General features: G+C 51.7%; 1 protein-coding gene across 1 annotated transcript in view; it reads right to left on the bottom strand.

The window, feature by feature from the left end:
- The window catches only part of LOC307052997 (death-inducer obliterator 1-like), a gene marked incomplete at both ends in the record, with an annotated part of 29,734 nt that extends 10,017 nt beyond the window's left edge, over positions 1-19,717 (bottom strand). The window contains 12 exon segments of the mRNA XM_079704212.1: positions 151-240; positions 949-1,102; positions 1,547-2,075; positions 2,299-2,434; positions 2,698-2,802; positions 2,962-3,078; positions 3,615-3,774; positions 4,022-4,499; positions 14,747-14,960; positions 15,749-15,961; positions 17,897-18,218; positions 18,882-19,717. Of these exon segments, the coding sequence (XP_079560338.1) occupies positions 151-240; positions 949-1,102; positions 1,547-2,075; positions 2,299-2,434; positions 2,698-2,802; positions 2,962-3,078; positions 3,615-3,774; positions 4,022-4,499; positions 14,747-14,960; positions 15,749-15,961; positions 17,897-18,218; positions 18,882-19,717 (3,354 nt within the window).
- Between the last annotated feature and the right edge of the window lie 2,401 nt (positions 19,718-22,118).

Below are 22,118 nucleotides of genomic sequence, written 5' to 3'. Positions count from 1 at the left end.
CCAGCTATCAACTTCAACGTCCACCTGCAAACATCTCACCAACTAGAGACAGTTCAAGTATTAACGTGCAAGACGAGATGTCAAAGAAAGAGCCGTGTGTAAACAAACCCCTTCTTCCTTGGGTGCAGAGGTCAGACTGTGGGCAGGTACCTTAGACACCGAAGACCTGAGTTTGCCGACGTAATCCCAGACTGTCTTCGGGGCAATCCGTCCGCCGATGTGAATTGTGTCGGGCAGATCCTAAGTGAAATGAGCTCTGATTCAATGGCCGGTGGAACTGTGGCCGTCACAGAGAGACAGACCCCAAACTACCCGAGATTCACAACTAAGACAACTGCAACTATCCCAAACACAGCGGCAATAACTGTGTCAAATGTTGCTTAGTTGACTAACATCCGGGATTATGAGTGACCAAACCCAAGGGTGGTAGGAGGATAAGCTTCTGCTAAATAGGATGACATTTAGCAAAGTGTGTTACTGTTGTCTTTTAGGAACATACACATACAGGAAAGATCCAGGTATGTCTCAGAAGAGACTGAGCACTCTTTCTTAAGTCTGAAATGCTAGTGCTGTTTCGTTAATTTTGAAAAATAAAAGACCTGTCACGTGTGCCCCTCCACACCAGGGCAGGTCACGCGTGCCTGGCCACACCTGCAGTGGGCACATGCACACCCAGCTTTTGCACAAGCTCTAGCGGAACAAAGGGAGAAGGTAGACAAGCTTCAGCTTTGTCTGATTTCTCATTTCAATTTTCGCCACTGGCCAAACTGCGTAACCTGCTGACTCGGCCCGGCAACCCCTATTTTGCCTTCAGAGGTGCTTGTGCGTCCAGACACTCAGCAGGAAGGTGGTCACACGCCTGACTCCAGCGCGGCATCAGAGTGCCTTTGGAAAACGCGCGCACGCATGCACACGCACACACACACTTCTCTCCCTCCTGGTTCTAACCTCACTGAGATAATCAATATATCCAGAGACAGGAAACGCCTTAGTGACAAACTTCGCTACACTCTGCATGTTAATGAATCCTTTCCAAATGGTGCTGAGTTGAGACAAAAAGAGGGTGGTATCTTCTTCTGGAGGGGACTGGGACTCCGAGATGCTGTAAAACAGAACCACAGAAAATACGTGAATCTTTCTCTGCCCAAAGAATCCCCAAGATTTATTTATTTATTTATTTATTTGACGTGTTTATAAAAGCAAAGTGAATTCCTGCAAGTTTTGATAGCTTACTTTTTCAAATTAATTACCTTCATCATAATGATATGAACACATTCTGGTCAAAGAAATATAAACTATATAGGCAATAAACTGGATGGCTGTAAATTCAAATTCCAGTTTTCAACAACTATATGTCTAAGGTGATAATTAGTCATCCTAAAACTGAAGCTTTAAAAAAACGCCTTTCTAAAATAGAAAATTGAGGAGAGTTGTATATCTGAGTGGATTTCCGAGCCGAACGACTGAATCACTCATTACTGCTCCTTCTGTTCATCTGAAAGAAAGGCCACAGCTCAGCTGCTCAGACCGCACACGGGGGCAGCACCTGATGCTTGGCGACGGCGGGACCGACAGCAGGTATCTGGGCTCGGGCAACGTGGACGGCTTGATCAAGATGGACTTGGGCACCGTCACGGAAGTCGGCAGAGGCTTCGGGACATCCTGTTGGGGCTCTGCTGGGTGGGCGCTGCCTGGGCGGGCTGCCGAGGGAGCCGTGCCCGTGCTCGGCCTGCCTGGTGCAGTCCTGGGGTCTCGGCCGGACACCGTGACTGTGGTGAGCACTGCGCCGCCACCAGGAGCCGGGCAGGGGGCGCCTTCCAGGGCGGACGGCACGGGGTGGCCATCCTCTGGAGGCACCAGGAGGGATTTTCCCTCCAAATGGGCGCGAGCAGGGCTTTCCAGGTCTGGCTCCAAGGTGTTTTCAGGCAGAGTTTCTGGGGCCGCATCATCGGCTGAGCTGAGAGCAGGCTCAGAGGCAGAGCTGTCACGCTTGGACTCTGAGTCCTCCTTCTTGGTAGAAGTTGACCACTTTTGTCTTCGCAGAGCTGGCTCATCTTCCGACGATGGAACCTGACCTGGAGAACAGAAGGCAGGCCTTCGTGAGAAGTCCCACACATTGGAGAGCAAAGCCTTCCCATGGGTAGACAGACAATCACTGCTTTAAAACAACAACACTATAAAGGGAGGGGCTCACTTCCTAAGCTTGAAGAAACGATTCTAGCCTTTCCACTGTGTGACTTGGTTTGAATGCAGCCATCCTGAGAAGGGTCTCCACAGTCTCCCCCCAGATCTGCTCACCTGTGCAGATCTTACAGTTCCGGTCAAAGAGGTGCGTGCGGTGCTGCCCGGTCGTGTCCTGCAGCGTGCCGCCGCCAAGGCCCAGCAGCGGTACCGCGCTCCTCTCGGGGGCCGCCCGCACCGATTCTTGCTGCCCCTAAAGCACAAGAAGCAGAGGAGGTCATGTCTTTCCCACCCCCTCTCCAAATGAGCAGCACCCATGGAAAAAACATCTCACGTGATTAAGAACCACTGAAAAAAGAGGAAAAGGACTACTGAATACAAGTCCTCGAGAAGCAATACAACTACACACACTTGTGTCAGCTCAGTGTCTTGCCCAGTAATTCAGGCACCTAACAACGCCTGGAACGGGATCATCTTTGTCAATTCTCGTGAGCACTGGAAATCCTAAACGCTTACATCACAATCTGATACTGGTGGAGAATCTTCCATATCGGGAATAGTTTCCGGTTTAACGGTCAGCTTCTTAGTCTCATTATGCAAGTTAGTTCCGGACTCCATCACCTAAGATGAAAAAGACAGACAAACGTAAACCCTTAGCCCTTGTTTCCCAAGGGGACTCTCTCATGCCAACAGGCTATTAATTCACTCTGGGGTGGGGTTGGGGGCGGCGTTGGTGTCAGGCTTCTGGCATCCGCAGCCGCCTCTCCCGTCGGCACACACAGGATTGGACGATCTCTCTTTCCACATGGAAAGCCCTTTGGAGACAAGTTCTTCTGGCTTCATTCTCACAAGTTTTGCCAAAGAGATTTCTTCACGCAGAACACGATGGAAGAGCCCCTGTAAACAAATATCTCTTGTTCACTCGTTCAAAACCCTCTAAGATACTAGAGAGGATGTGGAGGTGGGCAGCAAGGCAAGCCTCTGCCCCGCGGCAGGACGAGGGCCCGGAGCCTCCCATCGATGCTTGGAGAACAAGGGCCCTGAATTCGGGCACCTCATCTCCAGTATCCCACTGCACTAACCCTGCTACAAAGACCACTTCACAGAAAACACAATTGACTGAAGAAGGTACACTGTTAGGGACAAAGGTAGAAGAAATCCCTTCTGCCAGGGGGTTAACAAGGCGAAATGGAAAGTCAAGAGTATGTGCCCTGCTTCTAAACACAGGCAAGAGGTCAAGAGGCCGATCCAGACAGCGTGGGCCCCGGCAGGCACACAGGCGCGCAGGTGGCAAGAACCTCAGCTGGCGAGCGCCTGGCCCCACGGGAACAGCATGCCACTCACCCGCAGCCGCAGGGGGACCCAGTGCCCTAACCCAGGCCTGGGCAGCCCCTGGCCAGGACTGCCCCCGCTCCTGACGGTCGGACACGCACCTGGTTGTTGGGGTCCTTGAGATTGAACATGAGGTTGCGGTACTTGCTCTTGTACCGACTGTCTGTGACTCGGAACAAGTTAAACATCTCCTTCTCGAGGTGCAGTGCAATTTTTCCTACTTCATTTTCTGTCATGATTAAGTCATCGCTGTCAGTGACTCTAGATGGAATGAAGAAAGCCCCACGGTAACTGCTGCACTTACCATGCCACATGGGATCTCAGCTCCCCAACCAGGGATGGAACCCCGGTGCCCCCTGCAGTGGAAGCGTGGAGTCTTAACCACTGGACGCCAGGGAAGTCCCACATGGGACATTTTTCATAAACAGCAGGGCCATCGTGAAACAACCACCCTTTACGTGGAAAACTTTCCACTTTAACAGATAAGAAACAAAGTGGAACAGCCTACCTTTTCCACAAGATCTCCTTCAAGGAGCGTCGTATGTTTTGCCAAATTTGAGAATTTGGCTGTGACGAGGCGGGCCGCGCGGGGCCCAGGCGTCCCGGGGCTGGAGAGGCCAGGGGAACCGAGGTGGTCCCAGGCTTCCTGATGGCGCCCACCGAAGCAGCGGAGCTGGGGAACTTTCTGGAAGCAGACGTGGCAGCAACAGGTGCCAGCCTTGCCTGCTTGGCCGAGGGAGCGCTGCCCGAGTGGGAGGGGGCAGCCGAGAGCCACGGCCTCTTGGGGATGGTGCCCTTGAACCCCGGTGGCAACTTTTTGATGGCCGGTTTGGCTGCCACCGCGTTTGCAAAAGGAGGGGACTTCTTTGGAAGGAGACTTCTGGGCGAGGGTGGCTTGAGGCTCCCCGAGGAGCCTGGAGGAGCCACCTTCTTCGGCACCGCCGCCACCGCCGCCTTGGCCTCTGCGCGTCTGTCCTCCTTCACGGCTGAAAGGAGAGGGGCCGCTTAGTGAGGCAGGGGTGCAGGGGACCCCACACAGCATGTGCACCCGAAACCAGCAAAGCTAATAACCAGGCATCACTGTGAGACACATTTAAAGAGGATTTTTAAAGTAACTGTTAAATTCAGAAAAGGAGTGTAAATAGGGCTACCAGCAACATTTACGATAGTGAACATACTTTGTTTCAGAGAGAAACGCTTTAGTATTAAAACATTTACTCCAACCGATAAACCAGTAAGCTATCAAAGGCTTGATTTGAACCGTTAGCTTAGCTTGGAACTCCAAGGCCAAATTTCGCTGTATCAAGAGAAGGCATAGATTTCAAAGACCACTCGCATGGAGAGTCCCAGTGCAGTTTTTGGTGAACAGGAGCTTAGAAACTCTTCCCAGGGTGGATCAGACACATTCGCTTCGAATGCATATCCAAGCCCCACCTCGGGGGCCCTTGGGGCACTGGAAGGACTAGCGAGAGTCCACCCTGGGGTTAGGGGCTCACAGGTGCTCATCGTCCTCTTGGACAAGAGTCAACTGGACACGGTTAATAAATATAGAGAATGTTGGCAGAGAACTGCAACATGGGGGGAGACCAGTTACTTTTACACTAGGAGCTCGGTGGCAGGAACGCCACCTGCTGTCATTCACATTCCCATTCACACCCCTCTAGTAGCAGCTCGCTATTGGGTAAGACAGTAGGTTAGCACTTTTAATGCAAACAAGGATTACAGCCCAAAGCTAAAATGAGAATCTTTATGCCAGTACTTCGCATGGACTGATTCCACTTAATCCTGTATCAGACCATCAGAATTACAGTCAGAGGCAAGCAAGGAGGTTCATCCTAAGACCAGTCCCTCGGTCTCAGGGGCGGGCGGCCCAGCAGACGTCCATGGGGAGCCGTGACGGAGAGCTGGGGCGTGTTCCCAGATGGCCCCGCTCAGGCCCACCGCCCAGAACGTCTGGGACCCAGGGCAGAACGGGGTGGGGGGGGCAGGCAGGTCCAGGGAGCAAGCCAGGAGAGCACAGGGACACCACCTAGGGCCACGTCACACAGGACCGACGGAGAAGCCGCCTCCCCAGGCGCAGGCTTTTCTCAAACTACCCACAGCGCAATGAGCCCCCACATGCTAAACAGGAGACTTCGAGATGCTCTAGCAGCCTTCCGATTTTACACAGGGCTTGAACACCCACCAATGCCAGTCGGCTGCCGGTGCTTCTTGCAACTGTCCTAGTGAAGCAGGGAGAAAATCTGAAGTCCGGGGACAGAGGTGAGACCCTGTCTACAAATAAGGCCTGACCCCACAAGAGCCCCCAAGGCGTTCACAGCCTACACCCTGCGTGACCATCCTGGCCAAGGGCCGAGCGCTGCCCTCAGGACTGCCTTCCTCCAGCACTGGTCAGGCCAGTTCAGCCACAGGTGTTAAAAGCCCAGGGACCGCAAGAGTTTTCCATTTCATAGTACAGGTGAAATTACCTATGTTTAGAAACTTTGCAACAGCGCTACACACATCCAAAACTTAGAACCGTGTCAGAAGTACTTCATTGTCATCAAGCAACCATCCTGACTGCAAATCTCCTATTTTCATCTCACAGAGCAACCCCCCAACCTTATGTCCCCTTGTCCACGGTGTCCCAATCACTGGCCCCACGTGTGCCGGCACCCCCGGGCTATGCTGTCCAGGCTTTCCCAAGACCACCCGCTCCCCGCTGAGCAGCACGCTTGTGCTCTACATCCACCCTGCTGGCTGTCACCCACGTCCCGTCAGCAAGTCACAGCTGTCTGACAAAGGACGAACTGGCCACGTCATAGGAACTAAGAAGTATCTTTCTACGTATATTATTCATCAGCTCAAATCCATATTCCTAAGGCGCTACCATACCTCAGTACATGGAAACTTATCTTTACCAGCTCAGCCTCGGCTAACGGGGTCCACAGCACTGAATCCAGGCGGGGGTGGGGGGGTGGGGGGAGAGACTGCTAGAGCTTAAGTTAAATGAAATGGACAGAGGCCCCTCTTCTTGGGGGAAGGAACGAGAGTGGAGTGGAGCAGGACGCGGCGCCAGCTGTGACTGCCAGCAGGGGAAGAAGGAACAAACCCGTCCGGATTAAAATCGAGTCCTAAAACCAGCTCACTCACTGACTTTATACGAACTTTGCTGAGATTATTTTAGTAGCACACTTTTAAGCAACTCTAAAAAGCTGGCCTAAGGGGCTTCCAGAATTCTCAATGAGGCACCCATGATGGGGCCTCAAACAAATCTTATCATGTGACATTTACATTGTTTCAAGTGAGAATTCCTGTCAACTCCGAACACATTCACTCCCTAAGATCAACGCTCCTACTGGTCTAACCGGTGTTTTGTCTCATGCAGGGAAAACAGAAGCCAGGAGCTTAATTTTAGGACATTCACAGTACAGGTGATTAAAGTGACCTGCTATCCAAGAGTGGTAACGGCAAAGGAACGTACTCTATTTAAAAAGCAGGGGATGGCTTTCCTTAACCATTGTGCGGCTCTTCTAGAAGATTAGCTGCTTCTGGCTTTTAAAAGTCAACTTTCATTATCCCTCACCTGCGTCTCAGAGCGTATGTAAGTATGATTACAGAAATAAAAAGTTGGTCAAATGTGGAAACTGGTGGACCCCGACAAGTCAGCTCTATCCCTCTTCTACTTGGAGGAAAAATGCTCAAAACAGAAAACAGCTGCATGTGGTCCCACCGTCAGCTGGATGCGGGTTAGCTGCTGCTGGAATGGCAGTGACACCATGTAGTGCCAAAGCTTCTGACAGTGACAGAAGCATTACTTCTGAGTAGAGCTAAAATCACATTTGCAAATTCTTCATCCAAATTCCCTTTTAACTGTATTATGTGTATACATTCACAGAAGAGCAAGGCGTAAACAACCGACCTCGAAGCGCCAGTTCTAGAACAGGACAGCAGCCCACCAACCCCCGGCAGAGTGGCTCCAGCAGTGGCAGGGCCCCCAGTGCTGCCAGCTCGAGGCAGGGTGACCACCTGCCCACGTGCCGGACAGAGACGGCCTCCTCGGAATGTACACCCAGTCTGGGCCATCCCGGGGGCTGCCGATGGGGAAAAGAGTGGCCCGAGTTCCAGGCCAGGTGCTGTCTCGGGGAGCAGATACAGGAGGAAAGGCTGGCCGGTGGCCAGGCCACCGCCCCACATGACGTCGTTTCTGCTGGGTCTGGCCATTGGTTTCTACTGGAAACGACTTGTTTGTGGTGAAGCCCGGCAGGAACCAGGCAGGCCGTTGCGCTCAGGGACCAGCAACAATCTAACTGGCTAACTTCCCAGTAAGCATGAAACTGGGGGCCTTGCCACACGGCAAGGTGGGCCATGCTGCTATGGCATTGCTGGCCACTGGGTGGCACTGGTGGGCCTTCGAGGGGACAGGAGGAAAAGGGAGTGGAAGCTGTGTTACTGGGAGCAGCCAGTGCTGTGCAGCAGCACAAGGAACCGGCGCCTGGCAAGAGCCGAGTCGCACCGCACAGCACAGCATCGCGCGGCCCGCGCCCACTCACAGCTCAGTGACAGCCGTTGCCGGGGTGGGCCCTCACAGGGACCACTGAGAAACCCTGAGGGACGGTCACTGCTTTATACCTTTTGTCCTGCCCCAAAGAGGTGCCAAGTTACCCTACAAATCCCCAGATATGAGGCTTTCAGTCACACTGACACGGTGGGGGGTAGTGGGGGAGACACTACTCAGAATGATTGGCTGTAAACGCCAAAGGAAGCGAAGAGCTTCTGATGTGACCAGGCGCCAAGCAAGCCCTCGTGGTGCAGGTCGGAGCGTCCCCTCCCCCCCGCCATTCCCACAGGGCCCCAGATCCACCCAGGCTCAGTGGTGAGGCCGAGGCAGCTACCGCCACAAGGCCCGGGTAACGTAACGGGACCAGCCAGGGCTCAGAGGACACAGTGGACCAGCGGCAGGGGTTGGGGGGAGTGGACTCTGCTCACTGTGACAGCGGTTCTAATTTCAGCTCAGCCTGACACGTGTACGAAGACGCTTCTCATTACAACTTTGTTTCTTGGCTGTCAAGACTTTAGTGTGAAAATTCAAGTAGCAAGAGAGAACCATTTTACTTTTGTGCCTTTGCTTAAATAGTTTGCAGTGAATTATTCCTGTAGAAGTTATGCTTACACAGAAACAGAGACAATCCCCACCCAAGACTTGGGAGGCCTGATCTCCATCTCTGGGGCCCTCACGCCAGCTGCCCTCCATCGCTAGGGGTCTGTATGTGGGTCCACAGCCAAACTGCCACGATCTGGGGCTACACAAAGCTTGTCCAGATTGACTTTTTCTTACTGATGTGCAGTATTTGAGCGACTTACACCTCAAGAGAGGTGCACAGAACCGGCCGTAACAAGCTTGCAAAAAACCAAGTACGCCTCCGGAGGCAAATGGACCCTTCCTTCTTTTCAGAGTTTCACAGATTTTGAAAACCAAAAGCCAATTCACGTTGGACTGGTAATATATGAAAAAAATGGTCACATCATCCTTCAGCACGAACCACGAGAAGGAAACGGGGCCGAGGCTGTGTGTGAGGCAGGCGTTCCACTCTCCTGTCTACGCCAACTGGACTGGCGGGGACTGGCCGCCAGACCTGACACTCAGCTGCAAGTAGAGCTGCTGCTTTCCCTCATCTCCAAAACCCGCCAACAGGCACTTCACCACTTTGACAAGGTTCAACTTTAACTGTTATCTGTGCCTGCACCATCTGCTACTTCAAGCAACATGATGGGGTCGAGGGCGTGATAAGACTCTGGGGCACAGAGCCCGCGGCACCTGCTGACCCCGGCGGGTTTAGCGGCCGTTACCTTTGTGCTCGTCTTGCTGACGCCTCCAGGTGCACGGCAACGCCCCGACCTTCGCTGACAGAAATCAAAGTGGAAACCCTTCTTCTCGATCTTCCAGGTTTACTTCTTTAACTTTCAGAAGGTAAGACTATGACTACGTGCACGGTGAGGTGCAACACGCAAAAAATCAAAAACATTACTTTACAGCTTCAAGTGTACCTGAGACTCCTACACCGTGTGGGAGGGTTTACAGCTGCATCTTCAGAAAGATCCCTTGGGACTCGATGCCACCTAAGGGACTCTGCCGCGGGACCGTCTGTGAACAGTGCCACAGGAGATGCAGAGCCCCAGAGGCCACATGAAGGCCAAAGGGCAGGTGAGGTGAGCAGGACCAATCCCGCTAGAAACTTCTACCCCGACCCCCCGCTAAAGCACAAGAACTAAGGGGGGCAGCCAGGATACATCTGAGGGTCTCTGTCAGAAAAAGTACATGTACATGCAAAACCTTCCCTGCACTAATTTTCTGAACAGTTGGCTATTAAAAAAAAAAAAAACCTGTAAAAAGTAAAACACTTAAAAATACAAGAGAATGCCAATGACCAAGAAACTTCCAGGTATTTGGATAACATTAAAAACAGCTGTCAAGGTAAATCCTTATCAGGACAAGTTTTGGTTCTCTCTCCAAATGGGGGGAGCAAATTGGTGAGATGTACAAGGCTGCTTTGTCCCCACCCACATTTTTTTGCCACTGCAGATCTGGAAGAGACAGAGAAAAACAGCTCGTGTAGCTGATAAAACATGCCTCTCCCACCGTTCCATTCCTACCAAACACCCCTTGGTCCAGGCAGCGCCCCCCATCTATGTCACCATGGGGACCTGTCTTCTCTTACTACCTGTGAAGCGTGCTCCCGGAACTCACACCACCGATCCCTGTGAAACCCGCGCCCCCAGATCCACTTCGCCACAGCACAGGAACCGGACATGTGGCACACGGAGACCACGGGGCAACGCTTACGTCAGGGCAGGATGCTAACACATCACTGGACCTGGGTGCACAGGTTCTGCCAGGGGTCCCCATTTCAATTCTCAAACCTACATGGAACTGCAGAAATCTGATTTCCCAGTCAAAATTTATTCAGGTCCCCAGAGTTTCAAGTCATCTCGGAGCCATTTAGGGAGCCCCCAACATGGGACCATGTACCTATGCCTAACACAATTCCACTTCCAAACCCTAACCAACCAGGGCCACTTTAGAAGAACATCTTCAGCCCTCTTCGTGCCTGTGCCTGGACAGTAACGAGAGGCGATGAAGAGGAAACAAAGAGAAACCATGAGGAGGACTACGAGACACAGGGACCTGGGGGGAAATACAATGGCAACTGTTTCCCTAAGTTACACTGTTTTTGTTTTCAGAAACTCTGGAAAACAATTTAAAAAACTCATCAGAGAACAAGTGGGTGTTAATCCCATCACTGTGAGGACCTTAAGATCCACTGACTGCCCCACGAGAGAAGCAGGTCAGAGCCTCTGTGTAGCAAGGTCTTGCCCACGATGCTCAGGAAAGGCTGCCCTGAACCCACAACCCAAGGCCAGTGCCAATGGCCTGGGAGAAGTGGGGTGGGGGCAGAGCACCTCCAGGGGCCGCACACTGGCTGCCTAAGGATCCACCCAAGACCTGACCCGAGTCCAGGGCAACAGGGAAAACGCCCCCTCCGAAGAGCTGTCCCGGCATCACCTGCACCCAGAAACATATCACGCTCTGCAGCCAGGGAGGCGGCTGGGGGCGTGGTGGGGGTGCAGGGCTCTGCTGAGTGTGTGCGGGGGGCCCCCTCCCATTGTGCCTGTGTGTGGGGACCCGCGGAAGGTCCACAGCCACTGCCACTGTCAAGTAATGGTTTGGGGAAGAGGCAGAGGCACAGCTGCTACTCACCGAGGCTCAAGTCGGGTGTTGACCTTCGACCTTTTACACTCCTCCCAATCATCTTTTGGGAAGAGGACATTTCTGGGATAACAGAAAATGATCAGAAGCAACTAGCTCAACAGCATGTCCCTTATGCAGGCTACAAGCTGTGGCTATCCATCCACGTACTTCTGAGACGTAAATGTGCTACAGTCATCAAGACAGTGTGGTGCTGGCACAAAAACAGAAAGATACATCAATGGAACACGATAGAAAGCCCAGAGATAAACCCACGCACATATGGTCACCTTATCTTTGATAAAGGAGGCAGGAATGTACAGTGGAGAAAGGACAGCCTCTTCAGTAAGTGGTGCTGGGAAAACTGGACAGGTCCATGTAAAAGTATGACATTAGATCACTCCCTAACACCATACACAAAAATAAGCTCAAAATGGCCTAAAGACAGAAATGTAAGGCCAGAAACTATCAAACTCTTAGAGGAAAACATAGGCAGAACACTCTATGACATAAATCACAGCAAGATCCTTTTGGACCCACCTCCTACAGAAATGGAAATAAAAACAAAAATAAACAAATGGGACCTAATGAAACTTCAAAGCTTTTGCACAGCAAAGGAAACCATAAACAAGACCAAAAGACAACCCTCAGAATGGGAGAAAATATTTGCAAATGAAGCAACTGACAAAAGATTCATCTCTGAAATTTATAAGCAGCTTATGCAGCTCAAGAGCAAAAAACAAACAACCCAATCCAAAAATGGGCAGAAGACCTAAATAGACATTTCTCCAAAGCAGATATACAGACTGCCAACAAACACATGAAAGAACGCTCAACATCATTAATCATTAGAGACATGCACATCAAAACTACAATGAGATATCATCTCCCACCAGTCAGAATGGCCATCATCAAAAAACCTAGAAACAATAAATGCTGGAGAGGGTGTGGAGAAAAGGGAACACTCTTGCACTGCTGGTGGGAATGTGAACTGGTAGAGCCACTATGGAGAACAGTATGGAGGTTCCTTAAAAAACTACAAATAGAACTACCAGATGACCCAGCAATCCCACTACTGGGCATATACCCTGAGAAAACCATAATTCAAAAGGAGTCACGTACCAAAATGTTCATTGCAGCTCTATTTACAATAGCCCGGAGATGGAAACAACCTAAGTGTCCATCATCCAATGAATGGATAAAGAAGATGCGGCACATATATACAATGGAATACTACTCGGCCATAAAAAGAAACGAAATTGAGCTATTTGTCAGGAGGTGGATGGACCTAGAGTCTGTCATACAGACTGAAGTCAGTCAGAAAGAGAAAGACAAATACCGTCTGCTAACACATATATATGGAATTTAAGAAAACAAAACGTCATGAAGAACCTAGGGGTAAAACAGGAATAAAGACACAGATCTACTTGAGAATGGACTTGAGGATATGGGGAGGGGGAAGGGTAAGCTGTGACAAGGCGAGAGAGAGGCATGGACACATATACACTACCAAACGTAAGGTAGATAGCTACTGGGAAGCAGCCACATAGCAAAGGGAGATCAGCTCGGTGCTCTGTGACCATCTAGAGGGGAGGGATAGGGAGGGTGGGAGGGAGGGAGACGCAAGAGGGAAGGGATATGGGAACAGACGTATATGTATAACTGATTCGCTTTGTTATAAAGCAGAAACTAATTTAAAAAAATGCGCTGGGAAGGTGGTCAGTGAGGAGGTGATGTGCAGAGGAGGGGGGTGGGGCAGAGGGAAGAGAAACCCGGCCTGTGAGCAGAGCCACCACCTCCTTGAGGCCGGGCTCCCCGCCCCTCCACCCCAATCTTCCCTCAAAAACCGGGAAGTCAGAACTGGGGATAAGTAAGCACCCACCCCTCCCCCAAACCCCGCCAGCTTTCCTTTCTCACTGTGCGCCCTACATCTGACTCCACACTCCGAGCCTGGGGGCAGTCTCCCGATTCTCGTCCACAGACATGGAAATCAACTGAATTGAAATCAATCACCCAGGGTTTTGTGGCTACACCTCGGTTTCCCTTTCATTCTGTCACATGCCTATAACCAATTGAGAACATTCAGCCCAGGATTCCAACATGACGGCTCCCCACCCATTCACAGCTGGGCGATGCTTATATTTAGGTCCACTCGTAACCCCTGTAGAGGCGCTACGGTGTAGAGGTGCTACAACTTGATGGATGTTTGCGACACGTTGTTAGCATGAAGTTCTTGCTTCAAACAACCTGAGGTGTATTGAGACTCATTTTAACACAGCAACTGGTTAATTCTATATTTAACCACTCACTCCAAAAATCCAAAAATAAATACACAAATAAATATGTATAGAAACATATACACACACAGTATTGCTTGGCGGTTTACTTGCAACTCCATTTCTTAGGTCTTGGGTCATTTACATTCTCAAAATGCATCTAGTTATGCAGTCTTCTAACCACACTACATCCACGAGGCCTTCCCTCAGGCCACTGGCCTAAACAGCCCGCTGAGAGGAGGAAGCAGCACGTGGCTATAATCCTGGAATTTAGGGCCATTTAACCTCTTGTGCTTTTAAAAAAAGTTGCAAGAGTATAAAAGATAGCATAAATAAAAACACAAAATGACCTTAATCATAGAAAAATAAGAATAAGATGTGCCCCAGAGCAATTTAAATTTCTAAAATTTAATTTTGGAGAATGAGCTGAGAAAAAGAAGAAGGAGAAAAGATTCAAGTTGCATGATCTCATCTGGGATTGCAAAGGTCTGTCTGAACTTGAAGCCTGGGTGGCATGACCCAGCAGTGCACGCCAAGACTCCTGGCCTGGGTGCTGCTCAGAGTGGACAGACATTGTGCTCACTTACTTTCAAGCACGGGAAGCAGGGTAAACAGCCTTCAAGACTGGCATGTGTGTTTATGTTGTGTGTAGTATGTGAATTGGACATTAAAAAAATTCCGGTTCGGTCAAGAATAATATAACTCCTGCAAATCATGCTTCAGTTGAAAATCAGCTACAACACTACTGTGCTAATAGTAATAGGTTCCCACAATATACAAAGAAGTGAGGGTCACGTGTGCTGGGAGCAGACTGTGTGGAAAGGCCCCCGCGTGGAGAGCCCACGGCGGTGACGGCGCAGTGGTGAACACCTGGATGACAGCGGACCCTGAGTGCCGGGCAGCGCGCCCCCTTGTCAGATTCTGCTGAAGATACTACACATACTTACCAGAGCCTGATAATAAAGAAAAGCAATTAAAGACATCAGTCGTCGGAGGTGAGACATTCAGCAACGGGGCTGGTACAGCTTTTTGGAAACACGGACAGGAAGTCCCGACAGACTAAGGATGGGCACGCGGGGCTCAGGTGGCCTCCTGGACTTGGGCAAGGGCTTTGATCTCTGCAGGTGCAGCAGAAAACACGGCTAGAACTCCTAGCTCTGGACAGGCCCGAGTGCACGGCCGTCCAGAAAGACCGGGAAGGGTCCAGAGCTCCCCGCCGGCTGATACATACATTTATACAACAGTGGCGGCCAGGGGGCGGCAGTCTTTTCTGGCTTTACTGCATTGTACTTGTGGTCGCTGGCCCACGACGGCGTGCTGCTCTCACAGGGCGGCTCCTTAGCGAGGACCTCACTCCTTGGAGGCACCACCGCCACCTTCCTCGCTGTGTTCTCCTTCTTGTCTGGAGCCGGTCTCTTGTGCACAGAAGAGATTTTAATGCCTGCCTGGATAATCAGTAAAGCCCCAATCATGAACGAGGTCAGAAATTAACCTTTGCGCATTTCACTCTGCAGTGAGGGTCACGACTCAATCAGCTCCTGGACCATCCTAAGCCCAATACACTGCATCTGCTCAGCAGAGGGCTTGGCTACTCCCCCACATCCAGCAGGCCCGCATCAACATCCGAACGATGACAAGGTCCCTGACACAACAACCCGTCAACCTAGCATCCTGATGACGCGCTAGGCCGCCAGGATAACCGAGGGGCCGTGGAGTGAGGCAGTGAAGCAAGGCGGAGAGCACGACAGACCGGGGCCCCGTGTGAGAACGCGCCCAAGCAGCACTGACAGGCAGGAGCTGCAGACACAACAGCACGTGGAGAAAGGACAGGCGTACAAACGACATCCCTGTACCCTACCGGGCACTCAGTGCGGTGCCCCCAGAACCCACTGGCCACCCCGCTGTGTGTCAACTCCCCGCACAGACTCCAGCAGGGACCACTCTCCTCCCAGCGGGGCTGGCGTGTGGGTGGACAGCTATTCCACGCAGCAGCCGGTTCCCACGTTTCTATCAGTTAATCCCTCGGCAGGAGGCGGAGAAGGAAAACATGAGAACACGTGCCTATTTGTCATTTCGACAAGAACACTGGTGGGCAAGACGGAGGGCAGTGTGAAGGTGCCTGCATCCCGTCCGGGCCTGTGTGCCCTACACTCTCCAAATCAACCCACCGAGCCTGTAACCTCCAGACGCCCATGGTTTGCACTACACAAATGGTTGGTTTCAGTCAACTTACCTGAACGCTCCATTTCTGAAGAATGATTTTTTCCGGCCTTGTCTTGGGTTTCTTTTTAGGTTTTGGTTTCTGCTCTTTCCCTGCGCTCAGGAAGCGCATGGTGGCCGCGGCGTGTTTCCGGATACACTCGCTGCTGCAGTAGACAGAGTCGGGCTGCGCCACGCTCGAGCACCTGGGGCCAATGCATCTGGCGGCACCAGGCGCCTCTAGGACCTGCAGGATCAGACGTGGCTTCAGTGTACTCACCCACCGGGTGGGTACGGCACTTTGTAACAGAACTATTTATGGTACCGAGATGACTGCTTTTAATCATGTATGAAAAACTGTGAATAAACATGTACCTTTGTTTATTCAAAACACACACATCTACCTCCCCTGAGGAAGGCCCTCGGCTTCTTACCTGCCCTTCAGCAACGCAAGAAGGGCGGAACCCTAAGCGGACCCGGCGCTCACGCTGCGCACTTCTGAACACAATGGGGTTTCACACCACAAGTAGGTTCCCTTATCGGGCAAATGGGCAGGGATTTTACCAACACATTAAGATCCCAAGTGAGAGGATTCTGAGTTAGTCCAAAGGGTCCAACTTCATCAACTGAAAACCCTTCAAAGAGGAACTGAGCCTCCAGAAGATAGAGGATTCCACTGCTGCCTCTGCTGAGAGGGCGCCCATGCCTAGGCTCGGCGGGCAAGCTTGGGAGACGACACCCAGGACACCCAGTTAAACGTGGCTCTCAGAAACAACAGATCACTTTTTGCTATTATCAGGCCACAAAAATTGCCCGGGATATATTTTTCATGCTAAACCAAGTCAGAGCTTTTGGAAGTGGATCTTTCCCCAGCCGAGCCTCTGATACCTCAGGCCCCACAGACACCTGGAGGGCAGTCTTGTAAGACCCAGAGCAGAGGGGGCCCAGCTAAGCCAGGCCTGGATTTCGGAGCTAATAAATGTGTGTTGTTTAAGCTGCTGAACAAGTCTGTGGTTGCCTGCCGTGCAGTAGGAACCTGGTTCACTACAAGGGCTGAACACAGCTGTCCATCATCACTAGAGCATGTTCTGATGGTCGAGACTAATAACATACATGAACATACCCCTCCAATGTACTGGAGCAAAATCTTAAATCTCAAATTATGCACTTAATTGTTTTTCCTCCACAGAATCCAAGTTTTGCTCAGAGAAATACTTAAGTTTCTGGGTAGTCTCAAACACATCAGCAATCACAGGACGTTTCCTACTGACTTCCATTTCCATTCATTCTCTTCCTTACCAGTTATCATCATACTTCCACTCGATGCCTCCTCATACGCCCGTGACAGGTAAAATTTAAACGGTCCAGCCCTCGAGGCTACCTCAGTGCAAGGGGGAGACGGCGGGAAGCTAGGACACGGCCACCGCAAGGTCGTCTGCATGCCCAACACTGGCTAGAGCACGGGCTGTGGGGGCGGCATGGGCCCCCAATTCAAGGAAGGCCTGGGGTGAAAACATGCTCTGAGTAGGACGATCATGAGAGCCTCAGACAGCTCTCAAGATGCACGGAATCCATGACAAAGCATCACGGCCCTTGGGCAGGAGACACGAGTGAACAGACTTGGGAAAGGAGAAAACACAGCTGCACAAGCACTGGTGAGTGGGAGAACACCATAACAGAGGGCGTGCCAGCCGCAGCTGTCTTGTCAGCCTGGGGACCTGTGCGGTCACCACCGCTGGCCTTGGCATCTTGCTGCGAGGCAGGGACTAGACCACTGGTTCTCTCAAGGCGCTGACGGGTAATATAGGTGCACACGTGCCCCCGTGACTCAAAGATAATTTTGTTTGTTCACATATGTACGTCAAACTCTGGATCCATTCATGAGAAAACTTAAGGGAAGACTTACAAAAGTGAGTCCACTTATGGAAAATGTTAAGTCAGTAATAACAGCATAGGAGATAGATATGATGAACAAACATAGAGAAAGAATAGACAGGCGTGCCAGCCTTAAGCAGGTGCATGGACCTGGGAGCTCGCAGAGCCCAGCCCCGCGCCCAATGCCACTCCTGGGAAAAGCTAACTTATCTCAGGAAACAAACGCTTCTGTCTTGATGTTTCTGCCAACGGCAGCTGAGGGCTCCACAGTCACCTCTACCGCTGACCTTGGGAGACAGGTACTTACGGGCTGGAATATCTTGAGTTTTTTCTTGCAACTTGGGTTTGCAGCTTTCTCAATTCTAACCTTAATTCCTTGGTCTTCATTCGATTTCTGCTCCACGATTCCTAGACTTGTACAGTCCATGCCGTCGGCATCTGCAGGTCTCGACCTCGAGTCCTGCGTGCCTGTGGTCTCGGAGCTGGGCTCGTCCTGCACTTGCAGGATGGTGCAGTTTGGGCAGATGTAATCCTGCCCGTTCCTTTCCAAGAGCCTCCCTCGAGCCTCAGAAATGCCCACACAGTCGCCATGAAACCATTCTTCACATCGGTCACAGCGAATCATAAACCTGGAATGATAAAATAAGGAATGGAGATTATTATTAGTATTACGAATGGAAAGTGAGAGACCAACTCAATTTTAAACACAAGTCAAATTTCAACATTCTATTATGAAAAAAACAAAAATATTACAGACACGTGGACAGAACAGAATAAAGAGCATCCACGTGCCCCTCTCAATTTTACTAACATTCAATCAAATTTGCTTCATCTTTTCTTTCAGGGGAGCACTCTGCCCTGGACACCACAGTTCTTGTCCACAGGAGGGCAGCCATGCCTTTACCCGCCCCCTCCCTGAGCTGCCCCAACGTCCACACCACAGCCCAGTCGCAGCCGCTCTGGAGCAGCGTCACCCAGCGAGCTCTCTGGGACAGCAGATCCTCTCTGGTCCAGGCCGCCCTGTCTGTGGCTGTTGGGACCGAGGCAGCCAATGTCCCACGCCAGCCCCCACCTTGGTGGAGGGTGTGGCTCTTGGCAGTGCCCACCCATGCCGTATTTGTTTTTGTTTTTTGACAATGACTTGCTCGTCTTTCCCAAGAGAACAAGTCCCTCATTCAGGCCACCCTGGGACTCTCTAAACTAAGACGAATGGAAAACCCTCTCTGGCAATTTCCACACCTCGGATTCCCCCCCGGAGGCCTGGGCAGCCACTTCATCCCCCCACGACCCACCTGTTGTTGTGAGGCTGGCGGCACAGGCAGTACAGGGCATTGGGGTCGTACACTTCACATGCGGGCTTGTGTCGGACTGCGTCTCCGGGTTCCTCTGCATTCCCCCCTGGGGCCGCCCTCCCTTCCAGCTGGCTCTCTCTGTCCATTTTCGCCGCCTGGGACGCAGCCCCCAGGTCGGCCTCCGGCTCCTGCGGGACGGGCCGCGAACCCTCCATCGCATCGCCTGCCTCAGCATCCACGGTCTCCACCGGGTCCTCCTCCCGATGCTTCTTCCTCAGGCGGTTCTGGATGCCCTTTGGGGGCCTGTCGGTGGGCTCCTGCTCGCGCTTTCTCCGCAGGCCATTCTGGAGTTCTTTCAAAGTCAAACCGTCACTGTGGCTATTGGAGGTGTCAATCTCGTCGCCACGCCCTCTGGCCTTTGCCGAGGAGGCCGTTCGTTCCTTAGCACCCGTGCAGCCAGACCTGGGACCGCTATTCCCGTCCGAGGTGCTCTCCATGCTCCCCTCGGAGGCGCTCTCCGCTTCTGTCACTGGACAGGATGCCGGCTCCACTGAGGCCTCTAGGGACACGGAGGTGCCCCTCCGGCCCCGGCGCCGAACCGTGGTCAGGAACTCCTCCACCCGCTCCGTACGCTTCGGCTGCCTTCCGCTGCGACGCAGCGACGGGCTCTGCTGCTGCCCGGGCAGAGGCTCCAGGGAATCCACCTCCGCATCCCTGGCCCCCTCGCGCTTGCCGATGGTGGTCCTCCGGAACCTCCACGTCTTCCTGAACACTTTGCTGGTGGGCTTGATGGCCTTGGGCGCGTCCTCACCACTCGGGTCATCCTCCTCGTCCATACCTAACAGGGAAATGCAACCAAACCACGCCAGGCGTCAGCCAGGGCCGCGGTCCAGGCCCAGGACCGGCACCCACCAGCCACGACAGCGCACCAGAAGGGGCACCACCCGCACGGAGGAAACCCAGACACAGTGAATCGCAACAATTCTCCACCTACAAAAACCGAAGGCTTTTCCTAAAGTGCGCTGAGAGGATTCAAGGTGATCTCTGAAGAAAAGTGTAACACTTACGGAGCTAATGTTCAGTAGAAAAACACAGCTAGCAAACCAAATCTGTGCATCTGTCGACTGCTGAGGACCAGGATTTGTACAAGATGTAGCGGGGAAAGAGGAAGCGAGCAGCAGTGCTGCCAGGACAGGACAGGGTGGCGGGTGCCTCGGGCTCTCCCGCACAGAGACGCGGGGCCCACCTGGCTCTGCCCGCAGAGCTCGGTGGACAGAATGCCGTGCTGGCTCCGGGCCTAGTGCTTGGAAGCCCCGAGCTGCGTGTGAGACGTCTGACCACGCTGCTGGAGGGATCACGTGGAGATGGGGGATTCGGACCCTGAACACCCACACCCAGCCCCCGCTGAGCCCTGCCCAGATTCCCGAGCCACGACTGTGTTGACACAAGATGGGCCCATCCAGCTCTGCACGCAGGGTCTGCAGCAGCAGACCATCAGGACACTGAGAAAATACTGACCCACGCAGCACCTGTGGTATTTATTTCTTCTCTCCTCTTTCTAACAGACTGTTTAAACGGTCGTGTTTGTGAAAACTTCACTCCTGTTTAAAATGAAAAAGCCTGAAAAAGATAGTATATACCTTGAGAATTTTTTCCCAAGCTGCGCGGCCTTCAATTACATTTAAATGCTAACGATGACTCAGGTTTTACGCCATGATCCATCCCAGGGGAAGGACTAGTACAGAATGGAAACCTTCAAACAGAAAACACACAAAATTAAAAATCACACGTAACTGAACTCTCTTTTTCGTTCCCACTAAGTATGGTCACCTCCCATTTCCATGTCCAGCTCTGCAACTCCCCCACCCTGGGCCTGGGCCCACACTCTCCCAGGACACTTGGAAGCTTGCAGGAGTAGCTGTGGCATCAGCACCTGTGCCACCAAGGACCACGCCACTGTCCTGGTCACCCAAGTCTTTCTGCAGGAAGGACTCTCCTCTACAAAACACAGTTCTCACCAGAGACAACATACAACGTCATCGTAAATGCACTAAAGAAATCACCCATGTAAAAATAAAGTAGTGCTCTGAATCAGATTCTTAACACACAGTTAGACACTCTTCAAGAAATCTTGGGCTAAAGCTTAAACCACTGCAAACAAATACTAATGTCACATCAGTTTCTTTACATATAATGCTGCTTTTGAAATAGAAAACATGACATCTAAACTGAAAATTGTGTTGCTGGCGTTTAACACTATTGCCACGTTACCTGCCCCACACGGAAGCTTGGGCGCTTCTTCCGACTTCCTAGGAACAATGAAAACCTGGCCGATGCAACTGCGGGGTCCAAGGGAAGCGCCAAGCCCCGAAACCCTGCTGCTGCCGGTCACTATTCACAGATTACAATGCAGATTATCTCGAGACTGTCACCACGGAGTAAGCTCCTAAAAGAAGACAACAAAACAGTTTAAAGATTTAAAGCAACTATAACTAAAATCATGTTTAAGAAAAAAAAGGCATGAAGCTTTCCAAACAATCTCTTATTTGAATGTACATTACATGACCCACAAAGACACTGGGCGAGTCGACAAACAATATCCACAAAACAAAGTCCCCTGCTTCCTTAAGGACTTTTAAAGAAGGGAAGATACTTTGACTACACCTCAAAGCAGGGGGCTGGAAAGGCCTCCGCTTGCGCACTGGTGGGGAGGAAGCTGGTGGGCAGAGGGCAGAGGCCTCAGTGGGAAGGAGGGTTTCAAAACTGATCATTGGTACCAGCTGCTTTCCAATTACAATCGTACTTTTAAGATGGACCCAGGTCAGTAAAAACCCAGAGACAGAGAGAAAGGAACAAAACATGAAAAGATGAACACAAAAATTACACATGAAAGTCATTATTTAGAAATTCTTTTCTTTTTAAATTTATTTATTTAAGTTTTGGCCGTGTTGGTCTCTGTTGCTGTGCGTGGGTTTTCTCTAGTTGCAGTGAGCGGGGGCTACTCTTCGTTGTGGTGCGTGGGCTTCTCATTGCGGTGGCTGCTCTTGTTGTGGAGCACGGGCTCTAGGCGCATGGCTTCAGTAGTTGTGGCACGCGGGCTCAGCGGTTGTGGCTCGTGGGCTCTAGAGCACAGGCTCAGTAGTTGTCGCACACGGGCTTAGTTGCTCTGCTGCATGTGGGATCTTCAGTTCCCTGACCAGGGATCAAACTCGTGTCCCCTGCCTCGGCAGGCGGATT

This window comes from Hyperoodon ampullatus, assembly GCF_949752795.1.
Source record: "Hyperoodon ampullatus genome assembly, chromosome: 5".
NCBI lineage: Eukaryota > Metazoa > Chordata > Mammalia > Artiodactyla > Ziphiidae > Hyperoodon > Hyperoodon ampullatus.
Note: the sequence above shows the minus strand (reverse complement) of the source record. Positions and strands in the feature narration are given on the sequence as shown.